Source organism: Exophiala mesophila (genome assembly GCF_000836275.1).
Source record: "Exophiala mesophila strain CBS 40295 unplaced genomic scaffold supercont1.4, whole genome shotgun sequence".
Lineage (NCBI taxonomy): Eukaryota > Fungi > Ascomycota > Eurotiomycetes > Chaetothyriales > Herpotrichiellaceae > Exophiala > Exophiala mesophila.
The window spans coordinates 2,701,084-2,722,643 of record NW_015622507.1 but is presented as its reverse complement, the minus strand read 5'-3'; the positions used below and the strand labels follow the sequence as shown (position 1 = coordinate 2,722,643).

Below are 21,560 nucleotides of genomic sequence, written 5' to 3'. Positions count from 1 at the left end.
CGAAGGGAAGCTTGGAATGGTGTTCGATCATATACGCAGGTAGGGACTTGTGTTTCGTGTAGTCCACTGTCTGAGCAAGCATGGGGTCAGCAGTGTGGTCAAATGGTCAAATTCAAGACTGCGGCGGGGCTTTGGGCAAAGTCTCACTTCATCGGCTCCAAGGCTCCTGACGAGTTCTTCGTTTCTGGCAGAAGTGGTGGCTACAACGATACCATTCTCACCAACCAACGCTTTGGCAACCTGAACCAGCAGACTACCTAGTCCACTGCTCCCTCCAGTGATGAGGACTTTGCCTCCTGATTTTACACCGGCGAGTCTCAGAGCCTGGACTGCAGTACATCCACAGGCAGCAAAGCCAGAAGCATCGACAAAGCTGATTGCGTTAGGCACCTTGGCCATTTGAGGAAGAGAGACCACAAGGTATTCCTGCAAGGTACCATTGTGTCGATAAGCATCTCGGGGACTGCGAGCGCCCAAAACCCTATCACCGACCTGGAACTCGATGGAATCGACATCAGCATCGCGAGGACCAAGCGCAACTATACTACCTGCGAACTCGGTCTCTGGGATCCAGGGTTTCGCAGTAAGATGTGGCAGGTGGAAGAGGATCAACTGGCCTGCATTCAACGAGACTGCTGAAACTTTGACAAGTGCCTCATTCTTCCCAAGAGACGCAGGTTGTGGCGTTGGGTAGTCAGTCGTGAAATTGAGAGTCTCCGAGAGAGGTCCGCGGCGAGTAAACGTCCATGCGCGTTGTGTGGTTGGTATTGATGGGTTCACAGAATTGGCCATGTTGATGTCATCCTCTCCAATCTTTGGTTCTTTTCACCAACTCGAGACCCTCAGGATAGTACTATCGTCCTTATAGTTCCTTGTATATCGAAGCCTCGGATGCCGGATCAGAATATTCCCGAGATGGGTGCGAGATGGGTTGTATGATGCGAAGACGATCTTGATCCTTCTATAAAGTCTAGAAAAATTGTACTTCGCTCTTGCCTGTACCGAGGCTAGCAGGAAGCATTTCCATCCTTTCCTCCTCGTCTACAATCCTCTTCTCTCTTGTAGTGGACAGACTGAGCCTCTGAGATCAAGTATAGGTACAAGGTTTGAAGGTGGAGATGAGTCACGTGCAGTCACGTGTGACACGGAGCATGGAGCCCCCGTTCCGAGTGCATCACGTGTACATGAATCAACCGACCAATTACAACCACCATGTTTTCATTTCCAATCTGACAGTGTGAGTGTACCTAAGCACCACCTGTCATGCCCGCTCGATATCTCCGAGTCAGAAGGTGGCTGCAATTCCGTTACCGTCAATTCTCATGACACATCAGAGAAAGCACCAACGTTGACATCGTTTCTCGCCTCCTTTTACTCAAGCAATAATGAGATGGTTACCCACAGTGGCTATTCAAATAGAGGACAAGCTGTTCTCCTGACTATATGTGTACTTGGACAGAATTCAAGATGGTAACAAACCGCGAAGGGCGCTTCTCGAAGCGAAGCAACCCCACATTGATGTGCATGGTTTCTATGCATCCCTAGGTACCTACCTATGTCAACTGAGAGTCCGAAAGCCCGATAATAATAACTGGGGGCTAGGGTCTTCTGTCAGATTCTTGAGAGTGCCGTAGCTGTGATTGTTCCGTTGCCGGTGGGAGTAACAAGGTGCACCTACCTACTCCGTCCTTACGTTCCGGCCCCGACTGCGACAAATGAGAGCCTCACGGTCAGTAATCAGTACCTAATAACACGAAGAAAGCCGCTCTTAGACACTGCCGAAGAGTCCCTAACCCCAGTTTTCTCCAACCCTAAAACGCCTTACAACTACCCGGTCCGTACTACGCTCGCCTCTGAAGAGTGTCGACTTGCCAAGGTGGCCCTCCACGCCCACCAATAGCCAATAACCATCCCCCTGTGCCCCTCTATTTTACTCGCTCATCGCTTCTGCAGGCCTCTAGCGGCGTGCCTCAGGCTCTCCTCCCAGTGGTTCAATGGCCCAAACACCCACGCCAGGCACAAGCGGCACACTCGCTCGTTCCCTCGTTTCCGCCCGCGGAAGAACATTTTCACTTTACTGTTCAGCCAGATTGCTCACAGTTAAACAATAATAATATTACTCTCTTAACTGGCTCTTGGTTTCTCCCACCTTCTTCAATCATCCTCTCATTTCATTCGACACCATCAACATCGCCTTCTCTCCCCTCGACAGCCTCACCCGTTGTCGTCGTCAAAACCGCCACCACCATGGAGGCTCTCCTTCACCAATCCAAGGGTGTCTGTCCCTTCTTGAAAAAGACCTCCCCCGCAACTCTGCGAACCCTTTCGACCTCCACCCGCCAATCCCCTGGTGGCGGCACTCTCACCAACCTGCAATTCATTGCTCGACGATGCCCTGTCATGAACAAAGCCCTCGCTGTTCAAAGCGCTCGCATTTCTTCTCGACGCAACTATAACAACCTCGCCACCGGCACTGGCGTCGTCAAATCTTTGTTAGAAAAGAAGTTGCACACCTCGGCTGAGAAGAAAGCCAGTGTCGAGCCAAACCTGTTCCGTCCAGCTCAGCAAGGTAGGTCCCCACGTCTCCTGCGGTACAGCCCTCTCTAACAATCGCAGCTCCTCCTCTTCAAAAGGCTCAGACCACTGCTCAAAAGGCCGACACTTATGCCGGACCCAAGCCTCATGCCCCCGCCACAGCTCGCTATGACTATGACGCTTTCTACAAGAACGAGCTCGAGAAGAAGCACAAGGACAAGTCCTATCGCTATTTCAACAACATCAATCGCTTGGCGAAGGAGTTCCCCCGTGCTCACATGGCTACCCCAGAGGACAAGGTCACAGTCTGGTGCTCCAACGACTATCTTGGAATGGGCCGAAACAAGCACGTCTTAAAGACCATGCACGAGACCTTGGATAATTATGGCGCTGGAGCCGGTGGTACCCGGAACATCTCCGGTCACAATCAGCATGCTGTTACTCTGGAGAAAACTTTGGCCGACCTCCATGGCAAAGAAGGTGCCTTGGTCTTTTCTTCATGCTACGTTGCCAACGATGCAACTTTGGCTACCCTCGGAAGTAAGCTTCCCGACTGTGTCATTTTGAGCGACAGCATGAACCATGCCTCGATGATTCAGGGAATTCGTCATTCAGGAGCCAAGAAAATGGTCTTCAAGCACAACGACGTGGTCGATCTAGAGGCTAAGCTAGCTAGCCTGCCTCCCGAGCAACCAAAGATCATTGCGTTTGAATCAGTCTATAGCATGTGTGGTTCAGTTGCCCCTATTGAAGCCATTTGTGACCTGGCCGATAAATATGGTGCCATTACCTTCTTGGACGAAGTCCATGCGGTCGGCATGTATGGGCCGAGAGGAGCTGGTGTCGCTGAGCATCTTGATTACGACATCTACGCCGACCCTAACAGGACCCTAGAATCTCAAAAAGGAAGTGTCATGGACAGGATCGATATCATTACTGGAACTCTTGGCAAAGCCTATGGCTGTGTCGGTGGCTATATTGCAGGCTCGGCCGCCTTGGTCGACACTGTCCGGTCTTTGGCCCCAGGATTCATCTTCACCACCAGTCTCCCACCTGCCACCATGGCCGGTGCTCGCACTGCGATCGAGTACCAGGCCCGCTACCAGGGCGACCGTCGCTTGCAGCAATTGCACACCCGGGCCTTGAAAGAAGACCTGACTAGCCGTGGGATTCCCGTGATCCCCAACCCATCTCACATCGTTCCTGTATTGGTCGGCGATGCTGAGGTCGCAAAGCAAGCTTCGGACATGCTTCTGTCCGAATATAACATCTACGTTCAATCCATCAACTATCCCACCGTGCCCCGTGGGGAGGAACGTCTTCGAATCACCCCTACTCCAGGCCACACGACCGAGTTGAGGGCAGAACTGGTCGAGGCACTCGAAAATGTTTGGCAACGTCTCAACATCAAGCGTGTCGCCGACTGGGAGGCTCAAGGTGGTTTCGTCGGCGTGGGTGTCAAGGACGCCGCCCCAGTCGAACCATTGTGGACTGACTCCCAGCTCGCCGACGCACATGCTCTCTCCGAAACTGCAGCAGATCAAGCCACTGAAGAGAGAGTCATGCCTATTGCAGCGGCCGCTGCCTAGGCGACGTGACTTGATAATTCAAGCTTGATTTCAGCAGTCGAGTGAGTGGGTGGGTGAGTGAGTGGGTGAGTGAGTGAACGTGATGATATATATTTCTTTGCCCTGCATAGGCAAATGTCAGGCTCTTCAGCCATTTGGGTACGAGTACCTCGCTACCGCGAGAGAGCTCGACTCCTTTATACATATATAACCATGATTTATCGCGTGTGAGAAACGTGAATTTCTCCATGCCGACTATCTGGCCGAATGATATTGCCATCTCGTGATGGTCATTTTGACATTCTACGTTTGTTTTTTTCTTGGCTCACGCCTCTTCTACTCTGCGAGTGTCTTGTTTATTTCTATGTAGTCATGTGAAGTGTATGTGTCTGTGCATCGTCACTTTACATCCCATTTGGGTGGTGTACTAGCTCAAGTCATTCCTCAGTCCAGCCCTTTTCGATTACATTGTCTATCTATCTTTCATATCTCGTCACCTTCATCTCTGCTTCGGTCTCCCCGCACTGACCTTTGGAAAATCAATCGGAAATTTCAACTTCGGCCATTTCGGACGAGGAATTGTGATTTCCTCTCCATCCGCACCAGTCACCTTCTTCCCAATGCGATCCGCCAATTTATCCCACCCCCAACTCCTCAACTCCGCATCACTCACCGGTGCCATCTTACATCCCAACTCGCGATACAACTTCGACACATCCTTTGGCTGCAGAGCCAAGTCCAATGCAATCTCAGTAGGATCGGCAACCAGGATTTCTGCTCCAGGACGGAATTTCGGTGGTGGGATTTGGAGCGTTAGTGCGAGAATCGTTGTGGTCAATAACGTTTTGGCATGTGTGGTCGGTAAGCCACCGGCGGACATGGGGAAGAAATGTCTCACGACGGCGGCGAGGAATCCGGTTGATAGGGTGGTGTCATTGCTCATGGTTCGTTCGGGCCATTTCTCAGGTGGAGGGACAGGGCGGCGAGAAGGGAGACGGGTCGTGTACGTGTGCATCTCAATGAGGACCAAGATGTAGCGGAGGAGTTGCATGGTTTGTAAATGTTCGCGCGATTCGGGCTCGGCGAGGTGTCGTTGCACGACGTCCTGTACGCGACTCGATACGAAGCGTGATCTTGTGGAGACTTCCTTTTTGTTTGCGACACGGTTTTTCCAACTTGCTGTGGGCATTTGGGATAGGGTTGTGGTGGCGGGGTGGGGGAAGACCAGTGATCGGAGTGGGTAGACTTGACTGATCTCGGTGGCAGATAGGTCGGCCTGTGGGAGGGGTTTGTTGGCTCTTGATGCTGTGCCATCTTCGCTGTTGATTGAGTGAATGAGGAGACCGTCGTCGATATCATCGACGGAAGATAGAATGGCGCGGGAAATTGGGTCGTCTGCCTTGTCGCCTCCGCCCTGGGCTAACAGCCGATTCTCGGCTACTGCAGCAACGGCTTTTCTGGATTTCTTCGTGCCAAAGGCTTCAGTGAGGGCGGCTCGCGTGTATTGTGACGATGGTTGGCTTCGTTGCTGCTCGTCGTCTTCATCCCCGTCATCCGCGGTGGATGGGACCTGTCGGACACTGCTTCGGATGGTCATTCGCTTGGCTTCAGTGACTTGGAGTTTGTTCGATGCTGGGTCGAAGACGGCAATGTAGTGTTTCATATGTTTCTCACCCACGTCCGTCACACTCGATTCCGTTGCCGTGTAGTCAATCGTGGGGTGTGTGCTGGAGTGAAGGAGCAGATTCGAGGATTTCTGGTTGGAGAAGGATTGGAAGGCCAACTCTTTGGATAGAGTCACTCCAGGGGAGGATGCTGAGATGGTAGTTAGATGCTGGGATATATTGGACATGGGACTAGAGGTTCGAGTGTCCCTCTAGTCTTGAGTCACTTACCAATAACTGGTTTGGCAATATCTGGACTGGCAACATGAGATACCCGTACTCGATCAGTCTGCGCTTTCTTGGACGGTCGGTCGCTCTTTTCTGAGCCCGCTTTCCTCTTTTTTTCACCCATGGCTGTGATTGAAAATTGTACTAGAAGAATTCCGGAAGGTATACGCTCTGCTGACAATCGAGAATATTTGTAGAATTCCAATATCGTGCTGACAGGAAGCCACTGTCTGAGAGGGTTCTAGAGGTACCGACGTGCTGCTTCTCCAACTGAAAAATAAATTATTTGCGGTCGGCGAGTCGGCGAGTCCAAGTGGACATTCGGAAGAGTTTCCCCACATTATTCACGAATCAATCCAAACACACAACGTGCACACTCGACCAAAGTCTGCAACAGCTACGAAAGAGCTCCAATGTCAGACAACTCTGAAGACATGCTCAACAATATCATTGTCTCGCGAGCAGCTTGAAGTGATGGGAACATGTGAACGAGCACGATCACGACTACGATTATTGGAGCTTGTAATTTGTTCAAAGTTGATTGGATTGATACGTGATTAGAGCAACCATTGCTCGAAGGTAAACATGTACCACTTGCTGGATTGAACACTTTGAACTTTTTCCATGTCAGAGTCGTTAGGCGTCGAAATCCTTGCCAGGGTAATTCGCGGTAGTGAAGCCAAATTCCCTTTGAACACCCAAGACATCATAAGCAACCTGCCATAAAGTTCCACGAGAGTTGACGATCTTCCCCTCCTCTTACACGCCCATCACGAATGTGATGAGTCGTTGATTGTAAGGCCGATTTCTCTTTGACCGAAAGCTACCCATTGCGATTGAGAACACGCCTCTGGGATCACAAGTACCGATCATTCGACAATTTGTTGTCCGACGAATTGTTGGGTTGGAGAATCATTGACTTTGGTCGAGAGGGAGAGATGTGATGGAACAGTCGACACGATTACTTGCTGTTTAAGGGGTCAGTAAAGGCGGCTCCAAGCTCGATCACTTTCGCCTCGGTGATCCCTTACCTGCGGGCACGCGTCTTTCTCCTCTTACGCTTGAGTCTTCTGACTCGCTTCTTTCTCCACTTGGCTCTCATCTTCGCTCAAATTGGACTTCAAGTAGTTAGCAATAGTTCATGATCAGACACAAGGACCGACATTGGTCGGGACGCTTATAAAGGGGGGTGGTACACACAATTTGTCGAGGATGAGTTGTTGGATGAGAGATGGAGAGGGCAAAGGAAGCAGGATGCGAGCGGGGATTTTGAGGCCTGAAAGTGCGTGACCTCAGACAACCTTGGCATGTTTGCACTCCAACGTCATCCGTTGCCAAGATAATAACGCTTGGCGGCAACTTCCGCGAGCCTCACCACCTGTATAACCCGTACACCTCACTTGATAAGGTGAATACCTATATGCCTAAGGTAAGGTACTACACCAGTATTTATCGATTTTAAACATCGACCACGATGCGAAGGAAACTCACCGAGTGTAAGCTGGTCACAGCGTTTGTCACAACTGCATATCAGTGCTTGGAGCTCAGGACACGGCGATGGATGTCATTGCCGAAGGAAATGAGACTCTACATATATTTCAGGTTTATCTGTCCAAGTGCGAGGTACCTTACCTCCTACATCTGGGGTCAACGCCATGACCTCCCAGTTTAAGTGTCCTACAAGATCTAAAAAGCAGCATTATGTCCGGAGCCATGTGACTGCATCATGCCCTACAGCCCTACCCAAGGTATCTATCTTACGGCACACCTTACGGACACGTGCCTTGGGATTCAACAGTCCAGGTCGCACCTTCCCAAGTTGAACCACGTGTATTTGCCTGGCATCTATATCATCTACCTCACCTTAATTCTTCTCTACCACTTCTTTGCATGATTTGTTCGTTCGTCTTCAGTTTTTCATGCTTCTCCCCAACCTCGGACCCTTCCAGCCCACCCAATCCACACTCCCTGCACATCGTTTTATTTCAGATGTGATCAAACCGCCTTTCCCTCTCGTGCCTATGTTCTGCTCGAGCCATGAATTCGACCCAATTCGAGGCCCGGCATTCAACTATACCCTCCAGCCCCTTGCCACAACCCACACTAGCAGGGTGTATCGTTCACAAGGATGCTCGCGGCGATGTTGTAGGACGTGAGTCAAAGGCTTCATATGGTCCTCTACCACTGTTTGGTTGTACTAGCGATGACAGGAAAGATAATATATACAAATAACGAAGTCGTCTTCGGCCGCGATCCACTCCGATGGTGAGCTCTGACATCCATTCTTCTACTATCTCGATCTCTAACCCCAGCCAGCCATTATGTTTTGGATGATCCACATATCTCCAAGCGACATGTCAGAATTTACACCGTAGTGTACGAGAATGAGGAACCGAATGATGTCGACACCTTGGTATATGCCGAAGATTTATCCCACAACGGCACCTTTTGGAATGGTTCTCTCATAGGCAAAGGCAATGGAGGGTTCCTATTATCCAACGGTGACGTGCTAAGGTTGAGCCAAAGGACCTTCTTGTGCTTCACCAGCTTGTCCGATACTTCTACTAGTAGTCCCTTCAATCTTACTCAAGAGAACGAGATGGCGGTAGGTCTCCTACTCCTGCGCAAAATATTGCTGACATGTCACAGCAATTTCGTCACGACTATGTTGTCACAGATAGACTGCTCGGCGCTGGAGCTTTTGGAAAAGTCTTTATGGCTATCGAACAACATACTCGAAAACAAATCGCCTGCAAACTCATCGATCTTCGCAGACTCGCACCTCGTTCAACCTCTTTCTTCGGACGCCCTGAACAACCAGAGCCGGCCGACAAGGTCGACACTAGGGTTCAACAGAAAAAGATCAAGAAGTGGATAAATCAAAAGAAGCGCGAAATAGGGGTTGAAAAGAAATTGAAGCAGTATTTCAGAGAGGTGGAGATACTTGCCTCCATCAGTCATGTAAGTCGGATCTCCATCATAGACTCAACGCCTTACCACGCGTTAGCCGAACATAATCAACATTGAGAAAGTCTACATCACAGACAACACCATGTGAGTGATTCGGAAGACAGGGAGCATGGTTTACTTATGATTCTAGGTACATGATGCACGGCCTGGTCACTGCAGGAGACTTATTTTCCTACATCGAAGCAAAGAATGGCAAACTTCTTGAAGCTGAAGCCGCAGCAATCACTCGACAGCTGTTGATTGCGGTCCAATTCCTACACCAACAGCACGTTGTCCACAGAGACATAAAGCCCGATAACATATTGATGTCGAGTTTGTCGCCTGGCTGTCGAGTCGTTCTGACAGACTTTGGCGCTGCTCGAAGACTTCAAGGTGGATTTCATCGAATGTCTACAATGATAGGAACCCATGAATATGCTGCTCCGTAAGTGGTGCCATGGTATGACACGCGTTACTAATTCTGGCAGTGAAATGCTTGAAATACCCAACAACCAGAACAAACAAGTCAACGTGGGCTATACACGAGCTGTTGACATGTGGGCGATCGGTTGCGTGTCGGTAGTGCTCCTTACAGGTGGACTAGCTTTCTTCGATCCGAACACTGGTTCATACTCTGAACGTCTTGCCAAAGCGTGTGACCTGGAATATTTGCGAAAATCGACAGAGTGGCAGTGTGTCAGGAGCAGGCCGAAGTCCTTCGTGGAAAGTCTGTTGGTCCGCGACGAAGCTCAAAGGATGACTGCTGAACAGGCTCTGAGCCATGAATGGTTCTCCAATGAAATCCACGACACCGACTTTCACGACCTTTATCAACGATGTATCAAACACTGGCGGCCAACGGTCCCCAAGGCTCCTCTGGTGAAATTCTTGGACAATAGAGTTGTCAAAAACCTAAGATGCTCTAGGGAATATCTGTGTCAAATCAACAAGAAGCACCCTTCTCGATCTCGTACCAATATGCCAGTCGATGCTCCACTCAAACCGTTCCCAATGGCCATGCATCGGGCGTTACAGCCGCAACGAGGTTTCAAGCCTGCAGTCTCTGAAGAAGTTTCCTTGGCGATCAAGAACACGTGGAAGGCCAAGCTGACACCCTCGGTGGTTCCAGGGACAAAACATAGAAAGGTGTGTGAAGCGACCTCTTGTCTAATAACAGTATTAAACAGCGAGACCAGGTAGGAAACGAAGGTGCCAGGAACAGTCACCCTCCCATTGACAGGAAAGCCGTTTGCGCCGGTGAAGGCGAGGATCACTCACTCGAGACCACTATTGGTAATTTGGGTCAACCGCAGGAAGGTTCGACAAGAAATGGCAAATCGAAGAGAAGCTCTTCTGAGATGGAGGGTGTTTCTCGACCTACTCCGAGAAAGAGGAGCAAGACTTCCCATTTTGACCTTGCCGAGGACGGTGATAATGGAGGTGCTACGCCCGTTTCTTCGCTCGTCAAGGGAATTAGGAAAAGTTCTACAACATGTCGAAATGTCGAGGCCACGACATCAATTCATCTCCCGCGATGAAAGCAAGGTGTTCTCGGCCTCTCTGGCAGAGTGAGGCTGAGGCAAATCAAAACAAGCGATCCTTCGTTGTGGCAAGACTTGCAACAATCGATCACAATAACGAGAGTAGATGTAACTTCTGCATGCTATAAGCGGTGCATTCTGTAGGAAGCTGGAATAAAATATCAAGTTGAAGGCACTATCTCGAGATCACGTGACAGGTGCCTCCATATATAATATGTTGACTTTTGTATATATGTAGGTACTCGCCCTCTTCAACCATTCAAGATCACAAGTCCCACCAAGGAAATCGGATTCCCAGTAACGCAATGACTGACTTCTTCGTTACACACGGCCAGAGCCATCTGTCCTGCCTGTCACTATTCTGACCACTTTACCCATCGAATTAATAAGATCTATGATTTCATACACGACGATGACGACCCATGCAACGCACTCAACCCAAGGCGAGCAGAGCAGGTTCTAAGTAGTACTAGCATCCAAGAGAAAGAAACAGCCACACTGAAAGTACACCACTCTCAGTCATACACACAGACAGAAAGCTGACTTGTATCAAAATCAATCACACCTTTCTACCCCATTTTGGTCCTGAAACCAGCTCTAAGTAAGTAGCATCAGCTGCAAGAATTGATTTTCCATTCGTTGGTGTCAGTGTCGGTGTCGGTGTCGGTGTCGGTGTCGGTGTCGGTTCAGTCGTGTGTATCCGTCACCATCCAGCCATCGCCATTGTCATTGCAATAGGTACCACCGTCTTGTCTTTCCCTCCTATAATAATAATACAACATCCCCAAAAAACCCTTCCAGAAATCATTCCTTTGCATTCCCATCCCCTCCCCGGCTGGACAGACAGACAGCAATGACACTAGATAGGTAGGTGTCGCGTCCGTTTCAATTCACCTGACTTTATAGTGCAGTGCATTGAAATTCAAAAAAATAAAAAGGGGTGAAAGCCTGGGTTGGTGGATAGCTGGTCTCTCAGGAATCCATCTGATCATCCTCCCATGCCCAAATCACCCTCGGCATCTACAATTGCCAGACGTTGTTTGGCAGTTTTTGCTTTCTTGGATACACCGCGCCCTTTTTTCGTTACTGGAGTTTCGGCAACACTGACGGGGGTCGCTGCTCCGGAAGGTTTGTTTGATGCGTCTTCGAAATGTCCTTCGCCTGTCGAGTATGTTAGTGATTTGGCCTCAAGCATCTTTAAACAGGTTCAATCTTACCTTCGTGATACATGTCGTCCAAGCTCATTTCACCCTTGCGTCTTCGAGCTGCTGCTGCTGCAGCAGCCTTTTTCGTTCTCTTGACCTTGCTTTCATCTTCGGGTTTTTCCGCCAGTTCTTTTTCTTTCTGTTCGATGAGCGCGGCTTGGTCGTCATCCGCGAGCCACATGGCGATATCTTTGGTGCGGTTCTCGCGCCGGTCGCGTGTGTTGAAGTCGACTCCTGCGCCGTCCCCTCCAGTGATGACCACGCGCTGGACTTCTTCCTTTTGCATGGCTCGCTTTCGAATCCGCTCTTCGATGGTACCGCGTGTTATCAACCGGTAGACAGTGACTTGCTTGGTTTGACCCAATCGATGGGCTCGATCCATGGCTTGTGAATCAATTGTTGGATTCCAGTCCGAATCATAGAAAATGACAGTGTCTGCAGAAGTCAAGTTGATTCCAAGACCACCAGCACGCGTAGACAGCAAGAAGATAAAGATCTCTGGCCGTGTTTGGAAGTCATGCACCGTGTCTCGACGGTCCTCGAGCTTGGTACTGCCGTCCAGTCTGCAATACTTGTAATTGCGGTAGGTTAGATATTCTTCCATCAAGTTGATCATCCTCGTCATCTGGAAGTACAACAACACTCGGTGACCTCCGTTCTTCAATTCTCGAAGGAGTTGGTCCAATTTCGCCAGTTTGCCCGAGTCCGTCACGAATCGTCGCATCGATGGCACACCAATGTTGGTGAACCTAGCCTTCTCAGATTCAGCCTTGGGAAGGAGTCCCGAAGGAGGGAATTCCACAGGATCCACATCCTGGTTCAAGAGATTCTCCTCAAAGCCTTCATCCAACGGGTACAAGAGATTCCTCACACGGGGGTTGAAGAACGTCAGAGCGCGCTCAGATGCTGCAGACTGGTCCAAGGAGCTGATCTCGATTGGCGGTGCCACGGCTTTAGGAACGGCAGCAGGCTCAAATATCGAGAACCCTCCTTCCGCCAAAGCATCTTTGGATATGTTGCAAAGTCTGCCAAGGTGGGAGTTGGGGTCAAGGTCAGCCAAAGCATTTCTTCGACCATTTTGCACAATGTTGAACAGAGCATAGTTGCGAACTGGCTCTTCAGAGTCCTCGAAAACAGCAACTGGCCGCTTCTGGGACCGCGTGCGCTGCTCCATCGCACGCTCAAACACGCCTGAATTGGCCTGAGCGCAAGCTTGGCTTGTAGACTCATCGATGAAGCGAAGGAAAGAGAATGCACCGTCGGCCTCAGTAGACTTCTTCAGATTTTCCGGAGTCCAGATGCGCATTAGGCCACCCAGACCGTCCACCTTGTAACCGGCCTGTTTGAAGCCGGCCGCAGTATTGTTCGGGCCTGCAATATCGAGTCTTCCGACATCATTGCAAAGGATGCGTGGTAGGTCGTAGCCGATTTGATTGCGCACAGAGTAGCCAACCTGAACGAATGAGCCCTCGCGTAGGAAGGATGCAGTCTCTGCAAAGTACGACATGGAAAAAGGTGACGTCGTGTCGGCGCGTTCAAACAGATCTGGATGATTGCACACTTTTCGGAACTGCATGACCAAATTCATCAGTGTTGCGGTATCTTGATCATCGCCGACAGTTGCCTTCTCGATGAGGTCCATAATACTGATCTTGCTTCGAAGATTGGCATAGTAGGCTCGCTGTCTGTAGGTAAGCTCGCAGAAAACATCCTTTTCGACCTTGTCTCCAAGTTCTTTCTGTACATGTGCCTTGACACGACGCAACATGAAGGGTTTCAAAATCATGTGTAATCGCTTGAGTTGATCTTGATTCAGCTTCGTGTTACTCTGGGCGTGGCTTTCAATATCTTTGGAGAACCAGTCGCTGAACTCGTCGTGGGAGTCGAAAAGGGTAGGCATGATGAAATGGAGTAATGCCCACAACTCCTGCATGTTGTTCTGGATAGGCGTACCGGTCAGCAAGAGGCGATTGCGGCATTGGAAGGCCAGGAGAATCTTCCAACGTGTGCTGCTGGATGACTTGATGGCCTGTGCTTCGTCCAGAATCATGTACTGCCATCGGATCTTTTGGAAATACTGGGCGTCTTGGACGACTAGTTGATAAGATGTGACTAGAACATGGAACTCGGAATCTTTGGAGTAGGTGACATGTTTGCGATCCCAAAACTTGCGCAACACCTTACGATCTTTAGCACTTCCCCAGTAGGGTAAGACTTTGATGGCTGGAACGAATCTGGTGATTTCTTGTTGCCAATTGTGCAAAGTCGAGGCCGGGGCGATGACCAGGAAAGGTCCCCAGACGTTGTGTTGTTCGGCGAGGTAGCCCATGACGGAGATGGATTGTACAGTCTTTCCCAGACCCATCTCGTCGGCCAGGATACCGTTGATACCTTGCTCGTACAAATTGACCAGCCAGTTTAGACCCTTGAGCTGGTATTCCTTGAGCTGAGCTTGTAGCATCTTTGGTTGCGTCACCTGGACGTCTCCTGCCATTGTAGGGTTTTGGAAGTTCATGTCACTTGAATCGAACGCCGACATGGGATCATCCCCATTGAAGTTTCTAGCCTTGTCTTGTGCATCCTGCAGCGCTGATGCGGCGTTTGCCATGGCAGCTTTGCGTAATTCTGAATCATCTTCAGCATCGAAATCGAGGTCCTCGAAATTGGTGACCTTGTGATTGCCGTGCTCGTCGGACGTCGACATATCGTCGAGGTGGGAGTTGTTGGCCTTTGGCGGCGATTTTGGTCCAGCAGCAGCCAATTCTGGGTCGTCCGTCGCACGTTCAATCTCATCCGTCTTGATTTTACGGCCGATGAAGTGCGAATAGATCTCGGTTTGCGAGATGAGAAAGTTGAGCTTCCGCTTCTGTCTGTTGGCTTCTCGATCGGCCTCAGCTTTCTTCGCGTCCTCGATCTCCTTGCGTTCAGCCATGCGCCGAAGGTCACGCTCTTCACGTTCGTTTCTTTTCCAGAACGACATCATCTCACGCATGACTCGTTTGGCTCTGGCTTGAACATCCTTCATGCTCTTATTGGTCCGCTCCTGCCATTTCCGGGCTTGTTTGCTAGCCAATAGAACTGTCTTGCGAAGGTTCTCCTGTCTGGTGCCGTGAGAGACTTGCTTGAGGCGGTAGACTTTGGGAATGTCCTTGCGAGCCATATCCCTCCAGATCTGCTCATATATCTGGTTGTAGCCTTTGGATTCATAATTGATGCCTGCCGGAAGCGCAGCAGCCTCTTTACTCTCCTTGGGCTCTTTGGGCTCTTTGGGCTCTTTGGGCTCTTTAGTTTTCTTCAACTTGATGGAGATGGTGGGGCCCTTGACATCTTCCCGTGGCGCGATCGCGACAAGTGACGGTGATTGATCTGTGTCCGCGTTCATCGCAGCATATGCAGCTTCTGCCGAGTCCTTTTCGGCCTGTTTCTGGGCCTTCGATTTCTTAGGTCGAGCGGCAGTTCCATCCTTCTTTGACTTCTTCTTGGGAGGTTCACCAGGTTCTGGTGAACCGAGTTGGAACGATGAGGTGATACCTCCTTCGTAGTTGGGAGCAGGTGCAGGAACTTCAATGTCGTCCTGCGCAGGCACACCCTCAAGCAACTCGAAAGTTTGTCGAATCCGCTGTTGGGATTTTTCAGCTTGTCGGAGAAACTTCTGTGCCTCTTCTTGATCCTCAGCATCCCGGGCGCGCTGCTCAAGTTCTTCCAACTTAATAGTCTCATTGCGAAGCTGTTGTTCCCGACGACGTTTTCTTTGCATGTCTTTCTTTCTCTCCTTTTCGCTTTGATGATCTTTATCGGCGATCTCTTTGGCGGCGATGGGCTCAAATCGCTCTCGGAAGCGGTGCTGTGAATTAATGGCGTGATGGTCAAAGGACTTTATCAGGCTGTCGAGATAAAACGTTCGACGACGCTTGGAACGAGTTAGCTAGGAAGAAAATAGCGAAAGGGGATTTTTTTGATGTGCTTACCTTGCGCTTGACTGATTCTGCCTCTTCAATGTCGGCGGCTCTTTTCAAGCTGGTGCGCTTGTAATGCTCTTCCATCTCGCGGAACTTGGGATCTTCGAGGTCGCTCAGATCTTGATCCTCAATGGTTGCCATGAACTTGATGATCCTGTCGGCTTCAGCATCTGTGGCAACTTTGCGTGGCTTCATTGGCGCGACGTGTAAGTTTTGCTTTGATGTCCTGGTATGGATCTTGGCGTGCGGCTTTGAGTCGCCATTGATAAAAGGACGCGAGGTAGTAATGCGAGGAGGCTCAGGCGTCAAAGGCCTTGTGGTCGTGGCAGGTTTGATGTCGTCCACGGGCTTTGTTGGAGGAGTGACTGGTCGAGATAGCTTGGGAGGTTCCGAAGCTTTCGGGGAAGGGTCGTTGTTGGATGGTCCGAGGATACTCGCGAAAGACATTGGATTGCTTGCCCTATCGGATTTCTGTAGGGTGTCAGTGAAAATTTCTGTTGGTAGAAGGTGGGACGACAAACCTCTTTCGATTGAGGGCGAGAGTCTGATGTCGATGTTTCAGTAGCCCTTCCGTTGGTCACAGCATGATGTTCTCTTAGAGGAGACTGCAAAACAGGACTGGTTTGACCAGAGGGATGCGCGTGAGTGGGAGTGCCGTCAAACGCAGGCATGCTCTGGTGGACCAAATGTCCTGAATATGATCTTTGCAGATTGTAGGGTGGACTAGAAGTGAGTGGTTGATAAGGAGGTCCAACGCCTAGAGGCGCGGGTGGAGGAGGTGGTAAAGGGTTTGCTGCGGCCAAGGGTGAAGCCAAACTTGGTGGCCTGGGATGGTGTGGACTTTGTACGAGGGAAACAGGGGCGAACGGAGGAGGAGTTTGGAGGATGTTATGAGGAGATATTTGATAGGGTTCATGTCCGTAGTAGGGGCGAGATGGGTGGGTTGGTGAGTAGGGTGGGTACTGATTTGACTGCGTTGGCGAACGAGCAGTGTAGGGTGTTGATCCCGACATTGTTGGCGATGACTTGCTTACGGGCTTTGGTTTGGCGTCTTTGAGATATAGCTATTTGTGGGGTGTTTCCCTCTACAAGAGGCTTTGTGGTGAATCACCCGCCTGTTGTCGAAATTTTTACCTGTCTCGGTCGCCCGCAGTCCCCATCGCCTAACAACAGGTCTGGTCTAGAATTTGGTTGGCGAGGAAAAGGTCTGTTTGGCAACAGTCACTGCCAATGTGTTACGAGTTTGTCGGTCGCGCGGTTGAAGATTTGGTCGAGGTCGTGCTGGGATGGCTTTGGTGGTGTCACCAAAAATGAACCATTCAAGGGGTTGACGGCATTGTTTGATGACAGGGCGAGGAAAGGGTGACGGCGCGATGGAGAAATGAGTCGGGGATGATGGTTCAGTGATGGGGTGGGTGAATGAATGAAGGTGATGAAGGTTGGTGGCGATGAAGAGAGAGACGAGATTGGGTTGGGGTCATGGTCAGATCCAGTTGGATTTTGGTGCATCGCAGCCCAAGCTCATCTGGCCGGATGTGTCTGGATCATGAGTACGCGACCGACTCGGGCGGGCAAGTCAAAAAGAACAAAGAGGGAGGAACACGTGACTTTGCGCTCTATTCTATCACTATCGAACTGGGATTTGGTATACAGGGCGGATATTTGGTGTTGATAAATTGCCCCTCGCATGCTAGGTCCAAGTACAATAGTCTTTGTTCTTCTTTCAAGGAGACTCATGCATCGGAATGATCATGGTACTGTGATGGCGATGGCGATGGTGACTGTGGTCTTCGGTCGTGGAGAGAACCATGGAAGCGAGAATGACGGGCAGCTGCTGGCTGATCCACACGGGCTTGTTCTGACTTGTTCCATGGTCCATGGGCCAAAGTTTTCGACACAAAGCGCCCCAAGAATTTCAGAGGAGGACATGGACGGCCATGAGAGGACAAGCCACAAAAGTCTTGGAGCCCTTGGCTTTGCTCCGACCAACCCGCATTGGGCAGGGCACTGGGCAGGGCACCACAGGGAACCCCAGGGCCTGGTAGGCTGAAGGGGCCGAGGGACCTCGCCTGTGACAGGCTTGTCGTCGCTATTTGTGCAACACATTCAAGCCCCTCGGCCTGCAATAGTTAAAAACTACTCCCAAACCTTTTAACTAAGCTCGCCTTTTGGACTGCCAAATCCCAAGCAAGGTTGAACCCCGTTTGCCGTATCATCGTAACTGGAGTATCCCAGAGAGACCCCTCCCTTCGTCTCTCCGTCACGCCTATACGTCATCTCAAAGGACACCTTCAACCTCGGACGCTCACCTCTTCTCTAACAATAATATCAACTGATCAGTAGAGCCTGTCCTAAAACCACGAGAACCCAAGAGTTGCACCTCATCACCTCATCATTCGTCCCTGACTACAGCTATCTCGCTGCAGCCGTCATCTTCCCTAAGCTTTCCCACATGTGATGGCTCCCAAATCAAAGTCTAACTCTGGTGGCGGTAAAGGCAAGGGCAAAGGTTCTGGTGCTCAAGAAGAGGGCTCGACTGGCTCCAGCGGTAAGCTTAAACCGGCCACCTCAATCAACACCCGTCATATCCTGGTATGTATGATCGACATTATTTATTCCTGGTGCTCTCGAAATCGTCAATGCGGGCCTCTGCAAAATGCCCCATGTTCCCATTAATCCCCTTCTTGAGACATTTCAAACAAAGACATTCTAAACACTGGTCCATGTCTTAGTGCGAAAAGCATTCCAAAAAAGAGGAAGCCCTAGCCAAGTTGCGAGAGGGTGCAAAGTTTGATGACGTGGCTCGTGAGTTCTCTGAAGATAAGGCACGACAAGGTAAGAGGATCATTCTGCAGAAGCCTGGCCCCGGTTATCTGTCATCATCTGACAAGTGGCTTTGGTCCCATTGTATAGGCGGATCCTTAGGCTGGAAGGTCAGAGGTAGCCTACACGGAGACTACGAGAAAGTTGCCTACGAGTTAGAACCAAGCACGACAGCCCATCCCAAATGTGAGTTTCTGCATTTCCATTTACATACGTACAAGACAAGGACCGTGGTGAGGATCGATACATTGCAATTTCATCATGCGCACCAAAAGAACTGGTCCATCGATGCTGGACCCGTTTGCGAGAAGAAAAGAAGCAAAAGAGAATCGGGGCTCCAACAAGCTGGCCCACCTCGCACAAAGCGACCGTGTCCATCAATTGCTGATCATCTGTGCAACAGACGCTGAAGTCAAAACAACACATGGCTACCATATCATTATGGTCGAAGGCCGCAAATGAGTGAATATGAGATAGTCAAGGGTACTTTTCAATGGATCAACGGACTTGCCACACTCACATCAGCGAGCATGTCCAAGGCCATGTGCTCCAATTGATGCTTTCTCTTGCGAGGAGAGCCATTGACGGGAAGCACCAGGACACTGACGGCAGGGCCCTTGCCCACCGGGTCCATCTCTGGAGGAGTATGGGTGGGTCGGACAAGGCCTGGATCGGGGCCCACGAATCCTGGTGGGCTAGGTCGATCTTGAGGGGGAGTAAGGGCCGTAGGTCGAATAACATGACGGCCGCCTCTGTCGCTCAGCTTCTGAGCCGCACAACTGGCTAGGTCAAGTGTGAGAAAGCCGCTCGACCGTGGCTCGTCGTGGGTGGGTGGAATGTGTTGAGCGAGGTGAAAAGTGCTGGTACGGGGTAGCTCGACCAGGTTCAAGATGCCACTGGATCGGGGCTCATCACAATCTGGTGTGATGGTGCTCACGCCGTTTGGGGACAGAGCGCGGGATGAAGGAGTATGAACAGATCTTTCATCGACACTGGATGGAACTCGATGAGAGCTGGTGTCAGAGGATGCCTGGGTGTTGTGATTAGGCTCCTCCAACGCATGAGTGCGGGCGGTTCGTCTCCTTTTGGACCGTGAACCTTCCAATTCCTCGACACGCTTATCCATCGCCATGGTGGCATCATCAATGACGATGACACGGTCCCTAAGTCGAACGTGTTCATCATAGTTGCCTTCCAGCCTATCTTCAATTTCGGTCAATCTGCGACGCATTTCCTTCTCGCTGGTATAGAAGGGAGCCAGTGCTTCACGTAGAATGCGCACTTCCCTTTCCCACATCTGTCGCTCTCGTTGCAGAGCGGTTTCCCGATTCCCTCTTTCGTTTTGGATGGTCTCTTCCATGCGTTTCATTTTGTCCATCAGGGGATTCAATTTGTCCTGGAGGATGTTGAGGATGTCACCAGACGGCGGTTTGTCATTAGGGGACTCGTGGACATGATAACATGCCTGGTGCCCGCATTCGCAGACGGTGCCGGTGGCGCGTCGATTGAGATGGAAGGACTGACATGCACAACCTTGGTTCTGTGACGAAGAATGTAGAGTAGGTAAGTTGAATCGACATTCGCCGGTGGGAAAAGGCCGTGGTGATTCAGAAGGCAATTGGAGTGGGCGATGTTCGCGAGCAAATGGCGAGGGGAGCGGCAAGGCATTGGAACCATACATGGCGTTTGGCCTTGACATGGCAGTCTCCCACGGCGATCACAAGCGAATCAATAGGAGCGGCGTTCTGTGTGTAGCATATGAATGCCCTGGATCGGTGTGAGAGGAGACGGTCCTCTCTTTTCCAGAAGGAGGGTGAGGGTGATACGAGAATGACAATGTGTAAATTTTTGGGCTTGCAAGCCTGATTCAAACTGCTGCGACAAGTCAGATTGACGTGGATGGGATACACAGCACTGTGGGTACGGTACATACATCTGAACTGGGACCACTTGAGAGGCTACCAAGGTGCATGGCTCTTTCTCAAAGAACTCCAGCTGAACGTGTACCACAAGTATGTGCTCATCGTAACCGTAAAGCTGGAGACCGGGGAAAGAGAAGGCTGAGGCAAGGCAAGGGCAAGCCTCGCGAGTTAGATCAAGCCAGAAGGGGTGGGTAGGAGGAGAGATGTCGTTGTGTTTAAAAGGCGAGAGAGATCGAGGAAAAGTAGATGACGAGTTGGAGGAGGAAGGAGGAACAAGAGTGTTATCTGCAGCGCTGTTCGGCTCAGCGATAACTTATGCCGGCAACACAGCGGATGGGAGACATGTGCAGCTATGGCAGCACAGGAATGGATCTTGTGGTTGGCGTCAGCTCGAATCAGAGGGCGAGAGATAATCGGGAAAAGGGAGATGTGCAGGAAGGACTGACATGGATCGGAAGAGGACGAGTGATCCTAGCTTCCAACGATGCCCGATATGACCCAAGTCAAGGAGCCGTATCAAGGTCGGACCTTTGTGGACGACGGTGAGATAATCAGGCAGGCAGACAGGCAGGCAAAGAAGAAGGGCAGTGGAAGGACGGAGAAGATTGACATGTACCTAGTTGGACAGGTCAGGCCTGGTAGAGATTGAGAATGATAAGACAGAAGCAACTAGTTGATGGAGAGATATGGCGACATGACGGGAGGTTGAAAAGTGGCCCAGTCAGAATCCACAATTTGTTGCGACCAAGACTTGAGCCTGAAGAGTTCTGGGAACCTGGAAGATCTGATGGACACAGACACGACCTAGTTGAACCTGAGGCAGGAGATAGGTAGACAGGCGATGGGATGGAATGGTACGGATGGGTCGCTGGGTCTGCTGGGTCTTTGGGTAGTTGGGTCCTTGGAGAGAAGAAACAGGGGAACGAGCAGACAAAGTTGGAGCCCGAGGGAGGCCAGAAAAGTGGAAAAAGTGGAAAAAGTGGCAGACGGTCCAACTACTGGATGGTGCCTGCGAGGGACGTTTGCGTTTGCGGAACGGAACAACGTGGGATCTACCGCCGGCACCATCTCCACCCCCACCGCCATTTGGAAATTCTCCTCTACGCCTATCCACACACCACAAACAACCCACTACGGAGTAGACGAGTACTTTTCCTGGTCTGTGA

The 21,560-nt window shown here is 50.7% G+C and overlaps 6 protein-coding genes across 7 annotated transcripts; 3 read left to right on the top strand and 3 right to left on the bottom strand.

The window, feature by feature from the left end:
* Positions 1-2,089: 2,089 nt before the first annotated feature.
* Positions 2,090-4,409, top strand: PV10_06118 (5-aminolevulinate synthase, mitochondrial). Its single transcript, XM_016370880.1, has 2 exons — positions 2,090-2,569; positions 2,617-4,409. Exons 1-2 carry the CDS (start codon positions 2,248-2,250, stop codon positions 4,122-4,124), a joined length of 1,830 nt encoding a protein of 609 aa, XP_016223173.1. The 5' UTR covers positions 2,090-2,247; the 3' UTR covers positions 4,125-4,409.
* A 108-nt stretch (positions 4,410-4,517) lies between these two features.
* Positions 4,518-6,229, bottom strand: PV10_06117 (uncharacterized protein). Its single transcript, XM_016370879.1, has 2 exons — positions 5,999-6,229; positions 4,518-5,918 (listed from the first exon to the last, which is right to left on the bottom strand). Exons 1-2 carry the CDS (start codon positions 6,117-6,119, stop codon positions 4,603-4,605), a joined length of 1,437 nt encoding a protein of 478 aa, XP_016223172.1. The 5' UTR covers positions 6,120-6,229; the 3' UTR covers positions 4,518-4,602.
* A 1,969-nt stretch (positions 6,230-8,198) lies between these two features.
* PV10_06116 (uncharacterized protein) lies at positions 8,199-10,482 on the top strand (the record flags this gene model as incomplete). Its single annotated transcript, XM_016370878.1, has 7 exons — positions 8,199-8,260; positions 8,312-8,600; positions 8,645-8,956; positions 9,003-9,049; positions 9,096-9,389; positions 9,433-10,090; positions 10,141-10,482. 7 exons carry the CDS (start codon positions 8,199-8,201, stop codon positions 10,480-10,482), a joined length of 2,004 nt encoding a protein of 667 aa, XP_016223171.1.
* Positions 10,483-11,135: 653 nt separating this feature from the next.
* Positions 11,136-17,227, bottom strand: PV10_06115 (uncharacterized protein). The gene is made up of 4 exons (XM_016370877.1): positions 16,171-17,227; positions 15,659-16,120; positions 11,703-15,600; positions 11,136-11,646 (listed from the first exon to the last, which is right to left on the bottom strand). The coding sequence occupies exons 1-4, from the start codon at positions 16,660-16,662 to the stop codon at positions 11,474-11,476; spliced, it is 5,025 nt and encodes a 1,674-aa protein (XP_016223170.1). The 5' UTR covers positions 16,663-17,227; the 3' UTR covers positions 11,136-11,473.
* A 745-nt stretch (positions 17,228-17,972) lies between these two features.
* Positions 17,973-19,700, top strand: PV10_06114 (peptidyl-prolyl cis-trans isomerase pin4). Its single transcript, XM_016370876.1, has 4 exons — positions 17,973-18,241; positions 18,382-18,484; positions 18,563-18,658; positions 18,876-19,700. Exons 1-4 carry the CDS (start codon positions 18,107-18,109, stop codon positions 18,932-18,934), a joined length of 393 nt encoding a protein of 130 aa, XP_016223169.1. The 5' UTR covers positions 17,973-18,106; the 3' UTR covers positions 18,935-19,700.
* On the bottom strand, positions 18,641-21,199 carry PV10_06113. Of its 2 annotated transcripts, XM_016370875.1 has the most exons (3): positions 20,841-21,199; positions 20,406-20,766; positions 18,641-20,347 (listed from the first exon to the last, which is right to left on the bottom strand). In XM_016370875.1, the coding sequence occupies exon 3, from the start codon at positions 20,169-20,171 to the stop codon at positions 18,963-18,965; it is 1,209 nt and encodes a 402-aa protein (XP_016223168.1). In that variant the 5' UTR covers positions 20,172-20,347; positions 20,406-20,766; positions 20,841-21,199; the 3' UTR covers positions 18,641-18,962. The 2 variants fall into 2 exon arrangements, with proteins under 2 accessions (XP_016223168.1, XP_016223167.1); XM_016370874.1 differs by having other exon boundaries at positions 20,406-21,199.
* Between the last annotated feature and the right edge of the window lie 361 nt (positions 21,200-21,560).

Coding starts and splice junctions, on each gene's coding strand:
- PV10_06118 (XM_016370880.1), top strand. CDS start 2,248: ATGGAGGCTCTCCTTCACCAATCCAAGGGTGTCTGTCCCTTCTTGAAA. Junction 2,570..2,616: donor GTTCCGTCCAGCTCAGCAAG/GTAGGTCCCCAC, acceptor TAACAATCGCAG/CTCCTCCTCTTCAAAAGGCT.
- PV10_06117 (XM_016370879.1), bottom strand. CDS start 6,119: ATGGGTGAAAAAAAGAGGAAAGCGGGCTCAGAAAAGAGCGACCGACCG. Junction 5,919..5,998: donor TATTGCCAAACCAGTTATTG/GTAAGTGACTCA, acceptor CTACCATCTCAG/CATCCTCCCCTGGAGTGACT.
- PV10_06115 (XM_016370877.1), bottom strand. CDS start 16,662: ATGTCGGGATCAACACCCTACACTGCTCGTTCGCCAACGCAGTCAAAT. Junction 16,121..16,170: donor CTCGCCCTCAATCGAAAGAG/GTTTGTCGTCCC, acceptor GACACCCTACAG/AAATCCGATAGGGCAAGCAA. Junction 11,647..11,702: donor GGACGACATGTATCACGAAG/GTAAGATTGAAC, acceptor CATACTCGACAG/GCGAAGGACATTTCGAAGAC.
- PV10_06114 (XM_016370876.1), top strand. CDS start 18,107: ATGGCTCCCAAATCAAAGTCTAACTCTGGTGGCGGTAAAGGCAAGGGC. Junction 18,242..18,381: donor TCAACACCCGTCATATCCTG/GTATGTATGATC, acceptor TCCATGTCTTAG/TGCGAAAAGCATTCCAAAAA. Junction 18,485..18,562: donor TGAAGATAAGGCACGACAAG/GTAAGAGGATCA, acceptor CCCATTGTATAG/GCGGATCCTTAGGCTGGAAG.
- PV10_06113 (XM_016370874.1), bottom strand. CDS start 20,171: ATGTCAAGGCCAAACGCCATGTATGGTTCCAATGCCTTGCCGCTCCCC.